The 14,665-nt window shown below is 23.8% G+C and overlaps 2 protein-coding genes across 4 annotated transcripts; one reads left to right on the plus strand and one right to left on the minus strand.

Annotated features, from left to right (window-relative positions):
• The first annotated feature begins 55 nt into the window (after nucleotides 1-55).
• Nucleotides 56-13,918, plus strand: LOC114123609 (ADP-ribose pyrophosphatase, mitochondrial). 2 transcript variants are annotated; one of them, XM_027986646.2, is made up of 15 exons: nucleotides 69-235; nucleotides 315-455; nucleotides 5,230-5,304; nucleotides 5,378-5,505; nucleotides 5,580-5,743; nucleotides 6,166-6,296; nucleotides 6,366-6,525; nucleotides 6,593-6,704; nucleotides 6,789-6,910; nucleotides 6,973-7,102; nucleotides 9,179-9,344; nucleotides 9,420-9,443; nucleotides 9,512-9,550; nucleotides 12,998-13,173; nucleotides 13,231-13,918. In XM_027986646.2, the coding sequence occupies exons 3-15, from the start codon at nucleotides 5,274-5,276 to the stop codon at nucleotides 13,588-13,590; spliced, it is 1,743 nt and encodes a 580-aa protein (XP_027842447.1). In that variant the 5' UTR covers nucleotides 69-235; nucleotides 315-455; nucleotides 5,230-5,273; the 3' UTR covers nucleotides 13,591-13,918. The 2 variants fall into 2 exon arrangements, with proteins under 2 accessions (XP_027842448.1, XP_027842447.1); XM_027986647.2 differs by lacking the exons at nucleotides 5,230-5,304; nucleotides 5,378-5,505; nucleotides 5,580-5,743; ... (8 more) ...; nucleotides 12,998-13,173; nucleotides 13,231-13,918 and adding an exon at nucleotides 3,812-4,822 and having other exon boundaries at nucleotides 56-235.
• Nucleotides 381-3,128, minus strand: LOC114123610 (trimethyllysine dioxygenase, mitochondrial). Of its 2 annotated transcripts, none has more exons than XM_050198482.1 (6): nucleotides 2,853-3,128; nucleotides 2,646-2,767; nucleotides 2,350-2,562; nucleotides 1,204-1,375; nucleotides 887-1,117; nucleotides 381-809 (listed from the first exon to the last, which is right to left on the minus strand). In XM_050198482.1, the coding sequence occupies exons 1-6, from the start codon at nucleotides 2,921-2,923 to the stop codon at nucleotides 548-550; spliced, it is 1,071 nt and encodes a 356-aa protein (XP_050054439.1). In that variant the 5' UTR covers nucleotides 2,924-3,128; the 3' UTR covers nucleotides 381-547. The 2 variants fall into 2 exon arrangements, with proteins under 2 accessions (XP_050054439.1, XP_027842451.2); XM_027986650.2 differs by having other exon boundaries at nucleotides 1,204-1,379; nucleotides 2,354-2,562; nucleotides 2,853-3,117.
• Nucleotides 13,919-14,665: the final 747 nt, after the last annotated feature.

Raw genomic sequence — 14,665 nt, forward strand, 5'->3', positions numbered from 1 at the left:
TAAAAGCATTTTTTTTAAAACAAACTGTGGTAAAATGAGTTTTGAAGTGAACTTTGATGTTTTTTGTTTTCTGTGATTATACTATCGATAATTTAAAATTTAAAATTGAGATGCGAGATATAAATTATACTTATTAGTTATTACTTACTGTAGATGACTTTTTTGTAAAAAAATTTAAGTACCATCAAAATATTAAAAAATAAATAGTGCGCGTCGAAAAATTAACCAGTTAACGGTATTACTGTTTTCATTATTTATAATTATTTTTTTATTAATAAATTATAATATTGATGTTTGATAATGACTTTTTACAGCTAAAAAAATGGCCATTAGTTAAATAGAATAATACTTCATTATTCATATATATCTTTAAAAACAAGTTATCAGAAGTTAAATTACTATTTATTATGTCAGTATATTTCTACATTATCTGAAAACACTACAATAACAATACTGTAAGTATTATCAATATTAATAATATAATATTTGCTTACATTTAACAGTATTTATTTCTAAATAATTTGACTATATTATGGTTTAGTAAATATCATGATATTAATTTTAATGTCCTTGCTTTACTTAAAAATTCAGTCATAGATAAATAACATCCACCAAAAACCCGTTTTCCCGTAAAAGATGTTCTACCGTGTAATACTCTCCAATTATTATAAATAACTACAGTTCCTGGCTTCAAACCATGTTTCCAATACAATTCTTCTCTGTCCAATATTTCTAAAAAATGAGCATAACTTTTGTAAAACTCATTGGCACGAGATGGTGGTAACGCACTGCGATCGTATATATTGAATCTATTTTTTTCAACATCACCATAATTATTATTATTCAGTTATATAATATTATATAATAAATTAAATAAATAATTTACCTTATTTGGTATATTTCTTTTGTTGTAGGATCAATTTTTATAACAGGTCCTTTACATTTATAATGAAAACCAGGTTCTATGTATTCAGATTCTATTTCAATTTCAGTAAGATTTTTAAAATGTAATGGGTTTTCCTGTTTTAATATTTCCGCTACTTTAAACCCGTCAACTATAGTACTTAAACCTCCTTTGCCATTAATATCTCTTTCAAACATATGAAATACTTGAAGCCTGAAATATGAAAATATGTTTGGTTTTATACATAAATTAGAAAAATTAAGTTTTCCATATTATGATTATCCATTCTTTCATTTTACCCTGTACTTTCATTGTAATATGTGCTATCATTGTGTACTATTAATGGACCATTTAAATATGCTGGATCCTTATGATTTTCATTAAGTCCAACTGTCCACATTGTCCCAAAATTAGTTTCTTGTGGTTGTGCTATGAACCTAACCAATTTTTCTGTAGCTTCCAATGTTGGTTCTACCTGTATGAATATTATAAATTTACAAATATAAAGTATTTTTTAGGCATTAAAATAAACAAAAATTATGATAATTAGTTTTGATAATATGATCATTGTCAGAAATGTTTTTATATTATTTGATAAAATACAATATATTATACTCTGTCCTGCAAGAGGATACGCCGATTTTGTACATTACCACTTTTCACTCTACAATCAAGATTGGTTTGACTAATTCCATTATAGTGGGATATCAAATAGTAATGCACAGAATAATAAATTTTTGTCAAGCTGCTGCGTGTTCTCTTGCTGGACAAAGTACTTAAACATTTGATCCCCTGAAAATCTTAGTAATTTATATAAAGATGTATACATACAAATTACACATTGATATCAATAATGGCTGGATATCATAGTATCAAATTGACTTAATAAATTAAAAATTAAATTAAATTGGTTAGTTGAGTTTAAAATAAAAATTAAAGATTTAGAATTTTTTTCCATATTTATCACTTGGCCTGTTCTAATAAAATTGTCTAATTTTGCCTATAATATATTTATGTGATAATTTTTTAAAATTAGCTATTAGGTATATATTTACATTTCTAAAAAATTATTTGGTTGATAGAAAATGAATAATGTCACTCCTATAAGTCTTAAATATTTTAATTACAACTGTTTATATATTTAAACATAAAAAACTAAAAATCAGTTCAATAGCTTTAGAAAAAATTTTAAAATACAATTAAATAAATATAACATTAACCAAAATAAACTAAGTCAATTCATGAGCTTAATAAAAAATGTAATATTTTTATAAATTGTATATTTTAATTAGGAAATTAAATACATACGTAGCAACCAGGAGTTACAATTTTTATTTATTAATTTAATTGTTAGGTATTTAAAAATAAAATATTTTTTTACATAAATAAATTTACCAATTTACTCTTATTAAAATAAAACTTGATAATAATTGTATAATGTTTACTTGCATTTGTAATAATTCCTACACCATATTTTAAAATTGATTTTATCAATTCTTTTAGACATTCTTTTTGAGTTAGATTGTTATAAGATACTTTTGTTGGTAGTTTCTCAAGTTCTTCACCAAAACAAGTGATTGGTTCAATTTTTATTTTATTTTCTGTCCATGTGTCAATTACCCACTTTGTATCATATACAGATTTATGGCCATCAGACCCTATAATTTAAAAAAAATATATATATAAACATTAAAAAAATTTTGGTATCTTTTAAAATAGATTCTATTTATAAAAGTCTAACACTCTATGTATAAATTATTATCTGCCTGTGTATAATCTTGAATTTTAGTATTAATTGATTTAAGGAATTGTCGAGTAGTTATTTTTCTAGAATTATTATCATGATCATAACATTCTGAACACCTGAAAAAACATGATAAAAGTTTATTTATAAGAATTTTTTTTTCTATTAAAACTAAATATAATTCAACTAATATTTATTTTTTACCTGCAATTGTCACGTAACCATATTATGTTGATTGGAACATTTTCTTTGCCAATTTTTAATTGATCAGCCATTTTTTATATTACTTAATAATAGTATATTAGCTATTAATGCAAAAGTAATATTTTCTTTATTTAGTCTCTATATTATATAATTGAAGTTTTATAGTATATATTATATAACAGTTTTTGTAAAAATAAATTATGTTACTATTATAATGTTTGCAAAACTATATTAATTGTATACATATTATGTTATAAATCATTAATGTCTATATCTATTGGAATTTATCTTTGGTTCAGTGCGTAGTTATAGATACAGTGAACGATAAAGAAAAATATATTCCTATTGTAGAGTTTAATTTTACATATGATAAGTAATAATGAACAATAAGTCAATAAATAATTAGGTTCTAAGGTTAAAACAGTTAATAACAAATATGATACAAATATTGATAAAGTGTGTAGTTGAATTTATTTTGAATCAGTTCTTTCATAGTTTTTACCATAGTTTCAGTATTTATGCTATTAGACTATACATAGAGATTAAAATTTACTTTTAGCTATAACTATTTTTATTTTAATATTTCATATATTTTATATTACATATGTTTTTTTTTTTTAAATGCGCATATTTTATTCTACAATCATTAAAAACTAATATACAATTACTCATTAAGAGTATCAAATAGACTTTGTATACCTATGTCATCAATCTATAAAAAAAGTTCATAGGTTGATCCCATTAAGTAAATTAAATATAAACTCCATGTTGATAAAATGTTGAGTTGGTTATTATCTAAATTCTATATTTCTACCGAAGCACTTACATGTTTATTTTAGAAAAAAACTATACACATATATTTCTATGTGTATAATAATATTATATATTTCTATGTATAATAATATAAATAAATAAACTAATAAATTCCAACATCAGTTATTTGTTTTTATTTTTACTAGAAGAAAAGCAAATGCTCGCCAAAATCATGTTCCACATTAAATGTAGAAACAATGTGTATCCTAAAACAGATGGAAAAATTATTCGATTTCATGTACCAGATGATAAAGTTAGTTGGAATGCACAATATCCGATGTATAATCCAACATTGTTTACATCTACATGTGTAGTTGGTCAACCATGGGCTGATCTAAATTTGAGTGAATTTGACTCCCAACCCAGTTGGAATACTATTGATGGTTATGTTAATAGAATTAGTTCGACTGGAATTTATAAAATTAAAAATGGCTATCCTTTGAATCCTTGTGGTCGAACTGGCATAATTGGCCGTGGAATTCTTGGACGTTGGGGCCCAAATCATGCGGCTGATCCCATTGTTACTCGTTGGAAAAAATCTAACAATGAATATGTATTTGATAAAAACAGTGGTAAACCTATTCTTCAATTTGTTGCTATTCAAAGGGAAGATTCCAGTGAGTGGGCATTGCCTGGTGGTATGGTTGATCCTGGAGAAGTAATTTCAACAACTTTGAAAAGAGAATTTATGGAAGAAGCTTTGGACTTGTTGCAAAAATCTGAAGAAGATGTTATAAAAATAAGAAAAGAAATAGAAAAAATATTTAATGAAGGCATAGAAGTTTATCGTGGATATGTTGATGATCCTAGAAACACTGATAATGCTTGGATGGAAACTATTGCAACTCTTTTTCATGATGAGAAAGGAGTTAATGTTGGAATATTAAAACTTCAGGCAGGAGATGATGCAATTGGAGTAAAATGGGTAGATTTAGATAAAAATCTAAAATTATATGCCAATCATACATCATTTTTAGAAGAAATTGCTACTAGATTAAAATGTCATTGGTGAATTAATTGAATTCATATTCTTATGTTATTAATACTTACATACATAATTAATAATGTTAAACAGTTTGAAAACAGTATTTGTACAGTTGAAGGGATTTAATAATCAATTTACAATAAATATTGATAAACTTATTAGTAAAACTGAATGATGTTGTTTCTTTTCTTTTATTTATTAATAGTTAATACAAAGCAGATCTTTAGTATATTTTTGAAGTTAACATTTGTTATCAATAAAATTCAGAATTTGGTAAGTAGGTAAGTTGAAACTGAAAAAAATATGCAAATAAAAATCTAAAAATTGTTTATAATGTAAAAAAATAATAATAAAGCATATTGGTTATAAGTTTCACAATAGTGTATTAGTGTGATACATAATATAGTATTTTATATTATGAAATTAGATTTAAAATTTGTCAGGGATATTAGACCCTTTAATAGGGGGTTAAAAACTTAGTGTATAGTGTCAGTATTTGCCTATTATAATTAATTATTATTTATATTTATTACTAGATTTGTGTTATAAACTAATAAGTAATAATAATTTAAATTTCAGAATTTGTTCTATTTATATTTTATCCTTCAAGATAACATACCAGAATGAACAATATTTCAAAAAATGAATCAAGTGGTACTTTATTCAAATATTATATTAATGCCAATAAAACCATAATTTTAAGTATCATAAATATTTTTGTTTTCAGTGGAAGTTTCTGTACGTAAATATCAAGACGATAGTGATTTTGATGAAGCATTTAAAAATTTATTACGACCTATTGAATCAATTATAAAAAAGAAGCAATGTGAACCTCTTCAATATGATCTTATCAAGGTAATTGTAAACCTCTATACAACAAATATAATATTTCACATATTAAAGGTATTTGTAATGTGTATTTTTTGCAGGATTTGGATTCATTTTTGAATCACTTAAAATTATCAACTGATGAAGGTGCCTTAGTATTTGTAGAAGCTGCATTAATGATTCAAAATGTTATACTTATTTATCAAAAAAGAGTTGATCAACTAATTGATGTCATGATGAAACTTATTGGGAAATTCCGTGCTTAGTGAGTTTTAGTCTTACTTTTAATAATTAGGCAATTCTTTGTTCCAACCAATTTTAAATATCATAGATTTATTTTTCCTCTAATTCCCAACATAGAATTATAGGTTTCCTAACACATAATTATCTCTTTTTGATTCCTTCAATTTTATCACAACTCATTCCCCAAATGGAAGTAATAATATGGTTTTTAATTCAATTTTTTTGTATTGTATCAAACATAACCTTTGATCATATTTTACTTTAAAAAAAAGTCTTCACTTTATTATGATGGCTTTTTAAGAGTTACCTTTTGATGAACAACTGCTTTTTAATACTCAATCAATATTTGATAGTTATTAATTACATTTTTTAAATTATAAGTAGGAATTTACTTGTAAAATATAGTTGCTGTAAATAATTTTAAATTTTGGTTTATTATAACAGTCGAATAAATGAAAATATTGAAGTAGATTATGATGCAGAGAACGATGCTGGAAATAAAAAAAAGAAAAAAGAAAAGAAGGTTAAATTTTATTCTTCTTTTGAGCCAATCAAAGGTCAAATTTTTGGAACATGTAAGTATATATACTGTAGTATAACCCCAAACAGTTAACTAATTATCAACAAATAATATAATGTTATAGTGAAAATTTTTGATTGTAAAGTAATAAATTTGAGTAAAAAACCACCTGTACAAAGAATTGTACTAAATGCCAACATAAAAGTAGATAATAAGTACTCTAAAATATTGCCTTATATTTGTATTGGAAACGGAGAAAATATTGGAAAGAAATATGACTATATGTAAGAATATTATAATAAATAATTAGGTATGTGGATTGTATTTTTTTAATAATCAATTTTTTTTTAGGATAAATTTTCCTTTAAATCGTGATTTGGCTGTAAATGAAGAATTTGATTGTCCCACTAATGCAGATTCAAAATCAGCAACTCCTCTAAATTATCGAAAAAGCACTGACCCAGTATAATATTATTATTATTATTATTAGCGTATATTTTAGCTTAATCATGATTTTTTTTAACAAAAGTTATTATTATTTATTTAGTTACCAATGAATTTAATGGAAGTAGATGAAATTGATGAAATACATCCAAGTACTCCAGATCCAGTCATTTTTGATCAGACTGTTACTGATGAAGTTTGTGTTGCTAATGCAATGTTACCAAAGTAAATAAAATACTTTTCAGTATAACTTTCAATTTTATGATGATGTTCATATTATTTTATAGTCCAGTAAATATATTGAATGTTAGTCAAATACCTCAAAATACTGATGACGTATGGACTCCAATTTTAAATGCTAAGGATAATAATTATGTAGACAAACCTTGTGTAAAGAAAAAAGGATCTAAAAAGGAAGTAAGTAAACATTTATTATACATTTAATTTATGTAGTTTTTAGTTAATTTATTCATTTCACTCTTAAAAAGTAACTAATGCATTGATTTTTAATGATTTTTTTTCCTTTTTTTATTATTGTTATTTGAATAAGAAGTCATTTAAGGTATTCAGACTTGAGTTGTAATAAAAGTTACAAGGATAAGTAATAAATAATAATCAATGGCTTAGTTGCTATTTTTTTTAAATATATTCCCAATATTTATAAGATATATAACATAAAATCTGATAAAACCTATTTATATAATTGTTTATATTAATCTTTAGTGATGTGCGTAATTCAGACCATATTCTGAAATGTGTTTATCATATTTTAAATATTTTATCATACATTTTTTTTAAATTTTTATTCCATATGAAAAGATAGCATTACTCAGTGGAGTATGGAAAACCAAACAAAAATAATTTATGGCATATTACAAATAGAAAATAATTGAAATAATAATTACCTTGCACCCCATCATCAAAGGTTAAAAATATAATAAAGTTAAAATATTATTTATTTATTTTTAATATGCGATATTCTATGCGAGTGATGATTTATTCTGTTGCTTTCTTAGCTTTGTGGTCCACTTTTTTACTTACTTCTGTATTATTATGACCTGGTATCCAAATAAATATTATGTTCATTTCTCTGTTTAGAGTTTGTATAATTTTTCTTTTTGCGAGTATTGCAATATCTAGTATTTGTTATATTTTCTAAATTGTTCAGTGTACTCAATAATAAAGCAAAGATAGTGTTATTTTTATGCTTATTTTCTTAGTATTTTATATGTTCTACTGTTTAGTGTATTGTTGGGTTAATGAAATAATTTTCAGGTTACTTCTTCTTCTTGTTGTGTTTAATTACAAATATGCCAATAACAATTATATTAATTATTCAAAGTAAAAAAAAAAAAAAAAGTCGAATTGCCAGTCCCTGGTGTAGTGATACACTTATTGTAGCAATTTATTGTGGTTAACCGTATCATACACTGCTTTAAGGTCAAAAAATACTGCTCCCGTTATCTTTTTGTTTTCGAAGCCATCCTCTATGTTTTGACATATTTTGAATAAATAGGCCGTACAGGCCTTGCCTGGCTAAAGCCAACTTGCTCTGGTATCAACTTGCTTGTTTATTTGCATTTTAATACGATTCTTGACCATTCTTTATAATTTATGGTGTGACATAACAATGATAAATGTTGATAACTTTTTGGATCACCTAGGTCAAAAAAGAAGCTTATATCTGGTTATTAGGTTTTCACAGATAATTGTAATTCTTTTACACCTTTTTTTTAGATTCGAAGGAGTCTGTTTTAATATATATATTATTATTTTTTATATATTTGAGATATTTCTTGTTAGTAGTAATTATATAAAATTAGATTTGTAATTTTATTTGGTCTATTTTCCAAAGTAAAAATTATGCTTTGTGTCAAAAAATTTGAATCCAATTTCTGTTATTTATTTAAATATATAATTTTTAATTCCTTGTAAGAAGTTCAATAAAAAATTGATATTATTAGCAAAAATATACTGAATACCTATTTCATACTTTGTAATGTGATGTATTGCCAATAAGAATAGTGTAACAACCTATATGGTATTCTATTACGTTATATTTTGTAATTCTTTGATTGTATGTTTGACTGTATAACAATAATATACATGTTTTAATTTTGTATTGTTTTACTTGATTCTTGTATTATTCTGTCTTCATAACGAGTCCTATGTTTTTGTGATATAGAAGTTTATATTTAGATACTAGTTGTGTCAAATGTTTAATTTATTTGTATTGAATGGTAATGAGTTTAAAAATTGTAGGTCTAGATTAGGTTAGGTATTTATAATAATATTATTATTGTTCTACTAAGATATTCTCATTAATTTCTTGTGTTTCCTAGTGGGTTGAAATATTTTTAAGTGATTTTTTATTGATAAATAATCTTTTGATTTTTTGAATCTATTGATAATAATCTTCTCAAAGTAAAGGCTTATGAATAGTAAATCTGATTAATTGACTTAATTTTTTTTTTTTAATGTGAAAAATTTTAGGATGGTGGAATGTGGTTACCAACATATACTATTGCAGAATTAACATGTCAAATGTTTAGATTAAAATCTGGTTTATATGCTGATCACGTATTTAGACAACTTATCCATGATGCACTGGAAGTTCAAAGATCTGAAACAGCTAAAATTAAAAAAAAACGTATAATAGGTAATGTTAAAAATATTTCACTAATATTTCTCTTAAAAATTATATTAATACAAGTATTTTTATTGGTTTTTTCAGCTGAAGAAAAAGAACGATTTGACTGTAAGTTTTCAAAATTTAATTTATGAGGTTTGTACTAAATTAATACTAATTACTTTTATTATCCTTAGATCATGATAAAGAAATGGAAGAAAAATTGAAGAATGGTGGTATGTTATTTTGTTATTTTATTGTAACTAAAAAATTAATAATGGATAATAATAAATACTTGAAATTCTCAGCAAATAGTTATTATGGAAATATATAACTCAAAATAATTTTATTCTTTTAGAGCTATTTTTTGAAATTTAAGTATATTTTTTAGTTTTATTTGCTGTGTAATGATTCGCTATAGAGCTTGAAAATTTAGTACAAGATTCCTTATCGTCGTTGACACGAAAAAACCTCCTATGTGCCAAATTTGCGATTTTGAGATAATGGTATCCATGTAATCAGAAAAAATAGGCGGTCATTTTGATAAAAACTCCAATATGCTATCATTACCGTAGAATTAATGAAAAATAATAAATTGTTTTGAAATATACACATGGGAGATTTTTCCATGTTCATAAAAAAAAATTAATTAATATAATCTCCCATGTGATGAAATATTTACAATTTGTACAATAAATATAAATATATCAATTTTTTTTCAGAATAAAAATTTATATTTTTTAAATCTATTTTCATTAATCATTGATAACTTGTGATTTTTTAAAACGTTTTTCGTCTCTCCTGAAAAATTAAGTTTTAGTACATAGGAAGTTTTTTCGTGTCAGCGACGTTATATTATAAGAATAATAATATGTATATCATAAATCCACATTAATTTCTTATGAGTTATGAGTATTTGAAGTTAGAATTTAAACGAATTATTGAAAAATTACTAATTATTTTGTAGTTAACAAATTCATCGAAAAATAATAGTTAATTCCTTACCTAATGTTGGAGAATTATAAAGATCCTCATAAGTTATTGAGCAATCTATGAATATTATTTAAAATGTTTATTATGCACAATAATTTTGTTCATTGACATTTCAAGTTCATATTTCTACGATGTTGGGATATTTAAAAACAAAATGTTGTTATTTTTTCATAATTTAAAAAATGTAGGGGATTTAAACTTTTTTCGGTACGTTTTTTTATTACTCAGTATACATAATTAAATATTTTGATTAATTTTAAGCTATTTATTTTAATTTTAACTTATTTATTGTGACACCTGTATAGTGTACACTGGTATTAACTATTAACTACAACAATAGTATATGGTATAATTTTAAAATAACTATTATTTAATACAGTGTAGCTCGTTTAAGATGCTTTTTATGATACTAGTTCCAAGTACATCTTATGTAGGGATTGAAAAAAACCTAGGTGTTTAAAGTATTGAGTTTGTTTATTATAATAAAATATGTTTATTAATTATTATAAAAATATAAATCACTCTAATAAAACCTTTTCCAGCTATTCTTACTTCCTGTATTTTATTATTTGCTCCCAATTATCAGTTTTCCTTGTTAAATTTCATGTTTATTTTTCAACACAGCCCTTAAAGTGAATGAACCCTAGGTTAGGTTAAGTTCCTACTTTATCATCAAATGCTTTTGTTTTTTTTTTGTCTATAAAGTATAAACCCCTCATTGTATTTTTTCAAAATATTCATTTTTTCCAAAATCAATATCACTTATCATTTTATACACCATTTTTAACTGACCATAACAAAATCACTACATAAAAAGATTGTAAGCATAAATGTTATCAAATTTATATTACACTAAACCTCAAATAATATTTATTTCACTAATTTATAAATTTATATTTCATTGTACAATTAAGAGTTAATAGAGCCTTAGTATTAACCAGTAGAATTTCTTATGTAATAAACTAATAACCAATAGAATTCTACCGGTTAGTATGGCCCTATAATAAAATAAAACAATACATGTAAATAATATTTTATTGTTATCTGCTGATTAAAAGTAAGATGGTGTTTTATCCAATTAAATACAGAAAAACTAACATCCTTAATGAGTTTTACTTTATATGTGATGGACAATGGTATTGTAGAAAATTTGTTTAAAATACATCATTTAATCATAGAAATATAAGTGCTGATACACCATCTCTGCATCGAATAGTTTTTGGTATATAGATTCAAACCTACAATAGAGAAATGTTGTAGTTTTTGTTCATTTTAAGTGAATTCGAGATTATATTTATTAGTTTGATCCTCTGCTGCTATGTATTTCACAATTAGATTTAAATTTATAATTGTTAATTTGCTTATTAGTTTTATAGTCCTGATTAGTAATTATTCCACTAAGTAGGATCAATAATCATAAGAATTCCAACTAATTTAGAACTAATTATATCAATTGGAATATACATTTTACTAGTAGCATTATTTTGACTGCGTAAGCCTTAAGGTCTACCTACATTTACGTATTTAAAATCCTATAATATTTTAATTATAATATTTGTGAACTACTTTCTTAAATTGGTTGGTCTGAAAAAAGGGTGAATTTTAGACAGAGTTTGTGACCTAATTAAAAATATAAGTATTAAAATGCCATTGGGTTTTCCATGGTATATGGTTCATTGTTTAATTTATAGAATAGTTAGTTAGATTAGTTTTAGTGCAGTTTCTTTCTTATTGTAATTCATGCTTAAATAACTGTACAAAATTAATTCAGTGCCCTACATTTTACATATAATTAAATTGTCAAATAAGTATTAAAAAAAACTGTAGTTAAAATTTAACATTTTTTTTAAAATAAATATGTACACAAAAGAAAATCATATTGTTAAACCAACATATGTATTATTCAATTTAGAATCAAAAATGTTATGATAATGAACACATAATATGTAATACGAACACAGTGCTTTTTTTCATAAAAAATTGAAGTAAAGAGAAAGTTAGATTTCAATTATAGTTTTAGTATTAAAATTAAAAATAGTCAAGTAACATGTGTACATTTTCAGAAAAACATCAGTGCTTGTGTGCTCAAAAACATAAATTGTTGGTTACCCCATAGTGTTCATTATATTGTATAACCCATTTTGCCTTTTAGTAGTTAATTTAGATTAAAATTTTGCTTTTTAAAATATATCTTAAAACAGTTAAATAGGACAACAGCTACCAAATAAAATGTATCTTTCTAATGTTCTCCCATTTCTTGAAGCTATGGTATCAAAAGAGAAGTTATAATTTTCAAATAAAGAACATTTTGTATACAAATAACATTATTATAATACTATTTCCTATACTTAACTACTAAAATATGTAATAAGATTTAAGTAAATTAAAAACAATTTGATATAGCAAATAGTGTATATCATATATAATATTTATACCATGTTTGGTGTTGTATGTTACACTATTAATTAATCTTTACAATAAGCAATGATGAATACATTTTAGACTACTTTAAAAAATAATTTATGCTTAATTTTATGGACCAATAATTTAATAAATACTTTTAGTAGAAACCATAATGTTACACAACTAAATTTCTAGAGCTAGAATAAATCAACATATTAAATTACAAATAATGCTATATAAAATATGTTTATAAATTAAAATATTTATTTTTTTGAACTGATGTGCAGATGAACCAGGATTTATAGGGTTTGATAATCCAATTCATGATGACAATGACTTATTTGAAAATGTTGACCAACAAGAAAATGAAGAACCAATTGAGGATGCCAATATCGAAAATTTTCAATCATATCAGAGAAATGCAATTGAGATGCAGAAACATGAACAAAATCAAATAGAAATGGTAAATTTAATTGTTCACATTATAAAGAAAATATAATTTTATTATTTATTATTTTAGATGAATGAACAATTGAAAATGCGACAACGAGTACAAGAATGGCATAATAACCTGCGTCCTATATTGGAAGAAGAAGAAAAAAGAACAGAGTTTGATGTACATGAATATGGAACACGTATATTAAGCTGCTTTGAATTTATAGGAGAAAAAAAATTATTTAGAGAATTAGTTGGAGGACTAGACAAAGAAGAAGTTGCTCGATATTTTTTGTCTTTATTAATGATGGTTAATACGTATAATTTGGATATATCAAATGACATTTCTGAAAATGATATATTAATAACACTTTTAAAGAAAGAAAGACATCACGAAGAACTTCAAGTTAATATTGGTAATCAGGTGAATCAAGAACAAAATTAATCGTTTAAGTGTTATGTTTGTAAAAATTATCAAATAAGTGTGATTTTTAAATAATTATACTTCACAAACATAGGCAGAACAAATACCACTTACATAACAACAGATCAGTGGTAAACTTGTTTACCTCAGCTATGTTCATATTGTGTACTTATTTTATATAAGATAATTTAAAAGTATTGTTAAATTTTTATTTTTGAAACCAAATTTTGAGTGGATAATACTTTAAAAATATATTACATTTTATATTTTACATACAAACCAAGTAAAAAAAAAATGTACATTAATGACTAATATAAATAAGTGTGAATAAATAATATTTTTTAGTAAATTTTGGTAATCTATATTTTATTAGTAGTTTTGGAGAATAATTAAATGTAAAATATTCAAATAACCAATATAATAGATTAAATATATTTTTACTAACATTTCATAATTTCAAATTATTATTTTGAACAAAGAATATAATAAAATTTTTCAAAAAAATATATACTTAACTAAAGCTCAGATATAATTCACAAATTGAAATTGGATATCAAATATTATTTACTTATACCTTATACTAGCAGTTCCCAAACTTAACACATTCCCAAAAATAAAAAAAATGTAAGTGTTTCACCTAATTAAATTGAGTTTTTTATTTGTGTATAGTGAATACAATATCAATATTTACCTCACACTTGCCATGTGCTCGTACTTCCCAAGGGAGACTCATCCCACGGTTTAAAAACTACTGTTCCATGGTTAACTACAATAACCTAGGGGTGGTTTTTCTATGACTGAAATAGTAAATTTACAACAGTACACAGACAATGAAAATAAAATAAAAATTAATATTAAAGAAATATATGAAGTCCTTTTAATGATTTAAACATAACCACAAAGTTTTTCATTGCAACTCTTGTCTTTGGAATTCAAAATAATATTAAAATTAATATGATTTATAATTCTAAAAATTAAAAATCAATATGATCACTGATCATTTATGAATTAATAATCATAATTTTTAGTATGTCACTTAGTGAGTTGATTCAAAATTAACAAAACATTTACACTATTAAAATAAAATTGTAAACAA

The sequence above is a fragment of the Aphis gossypii genome, chromosome 1, assembly GCF_020184175.1.
Source record: "Aphis gossypii isolate Hap1 chromosome 1, ASM2018417v2, whole genome shotgun sequence".
Classification (NCBI taxonomy): Eukaryota; Metazoa; Arthropoda; class Insecta; order Hemiptera; family Aphididae; genus Aphis; species Aphis gossypii.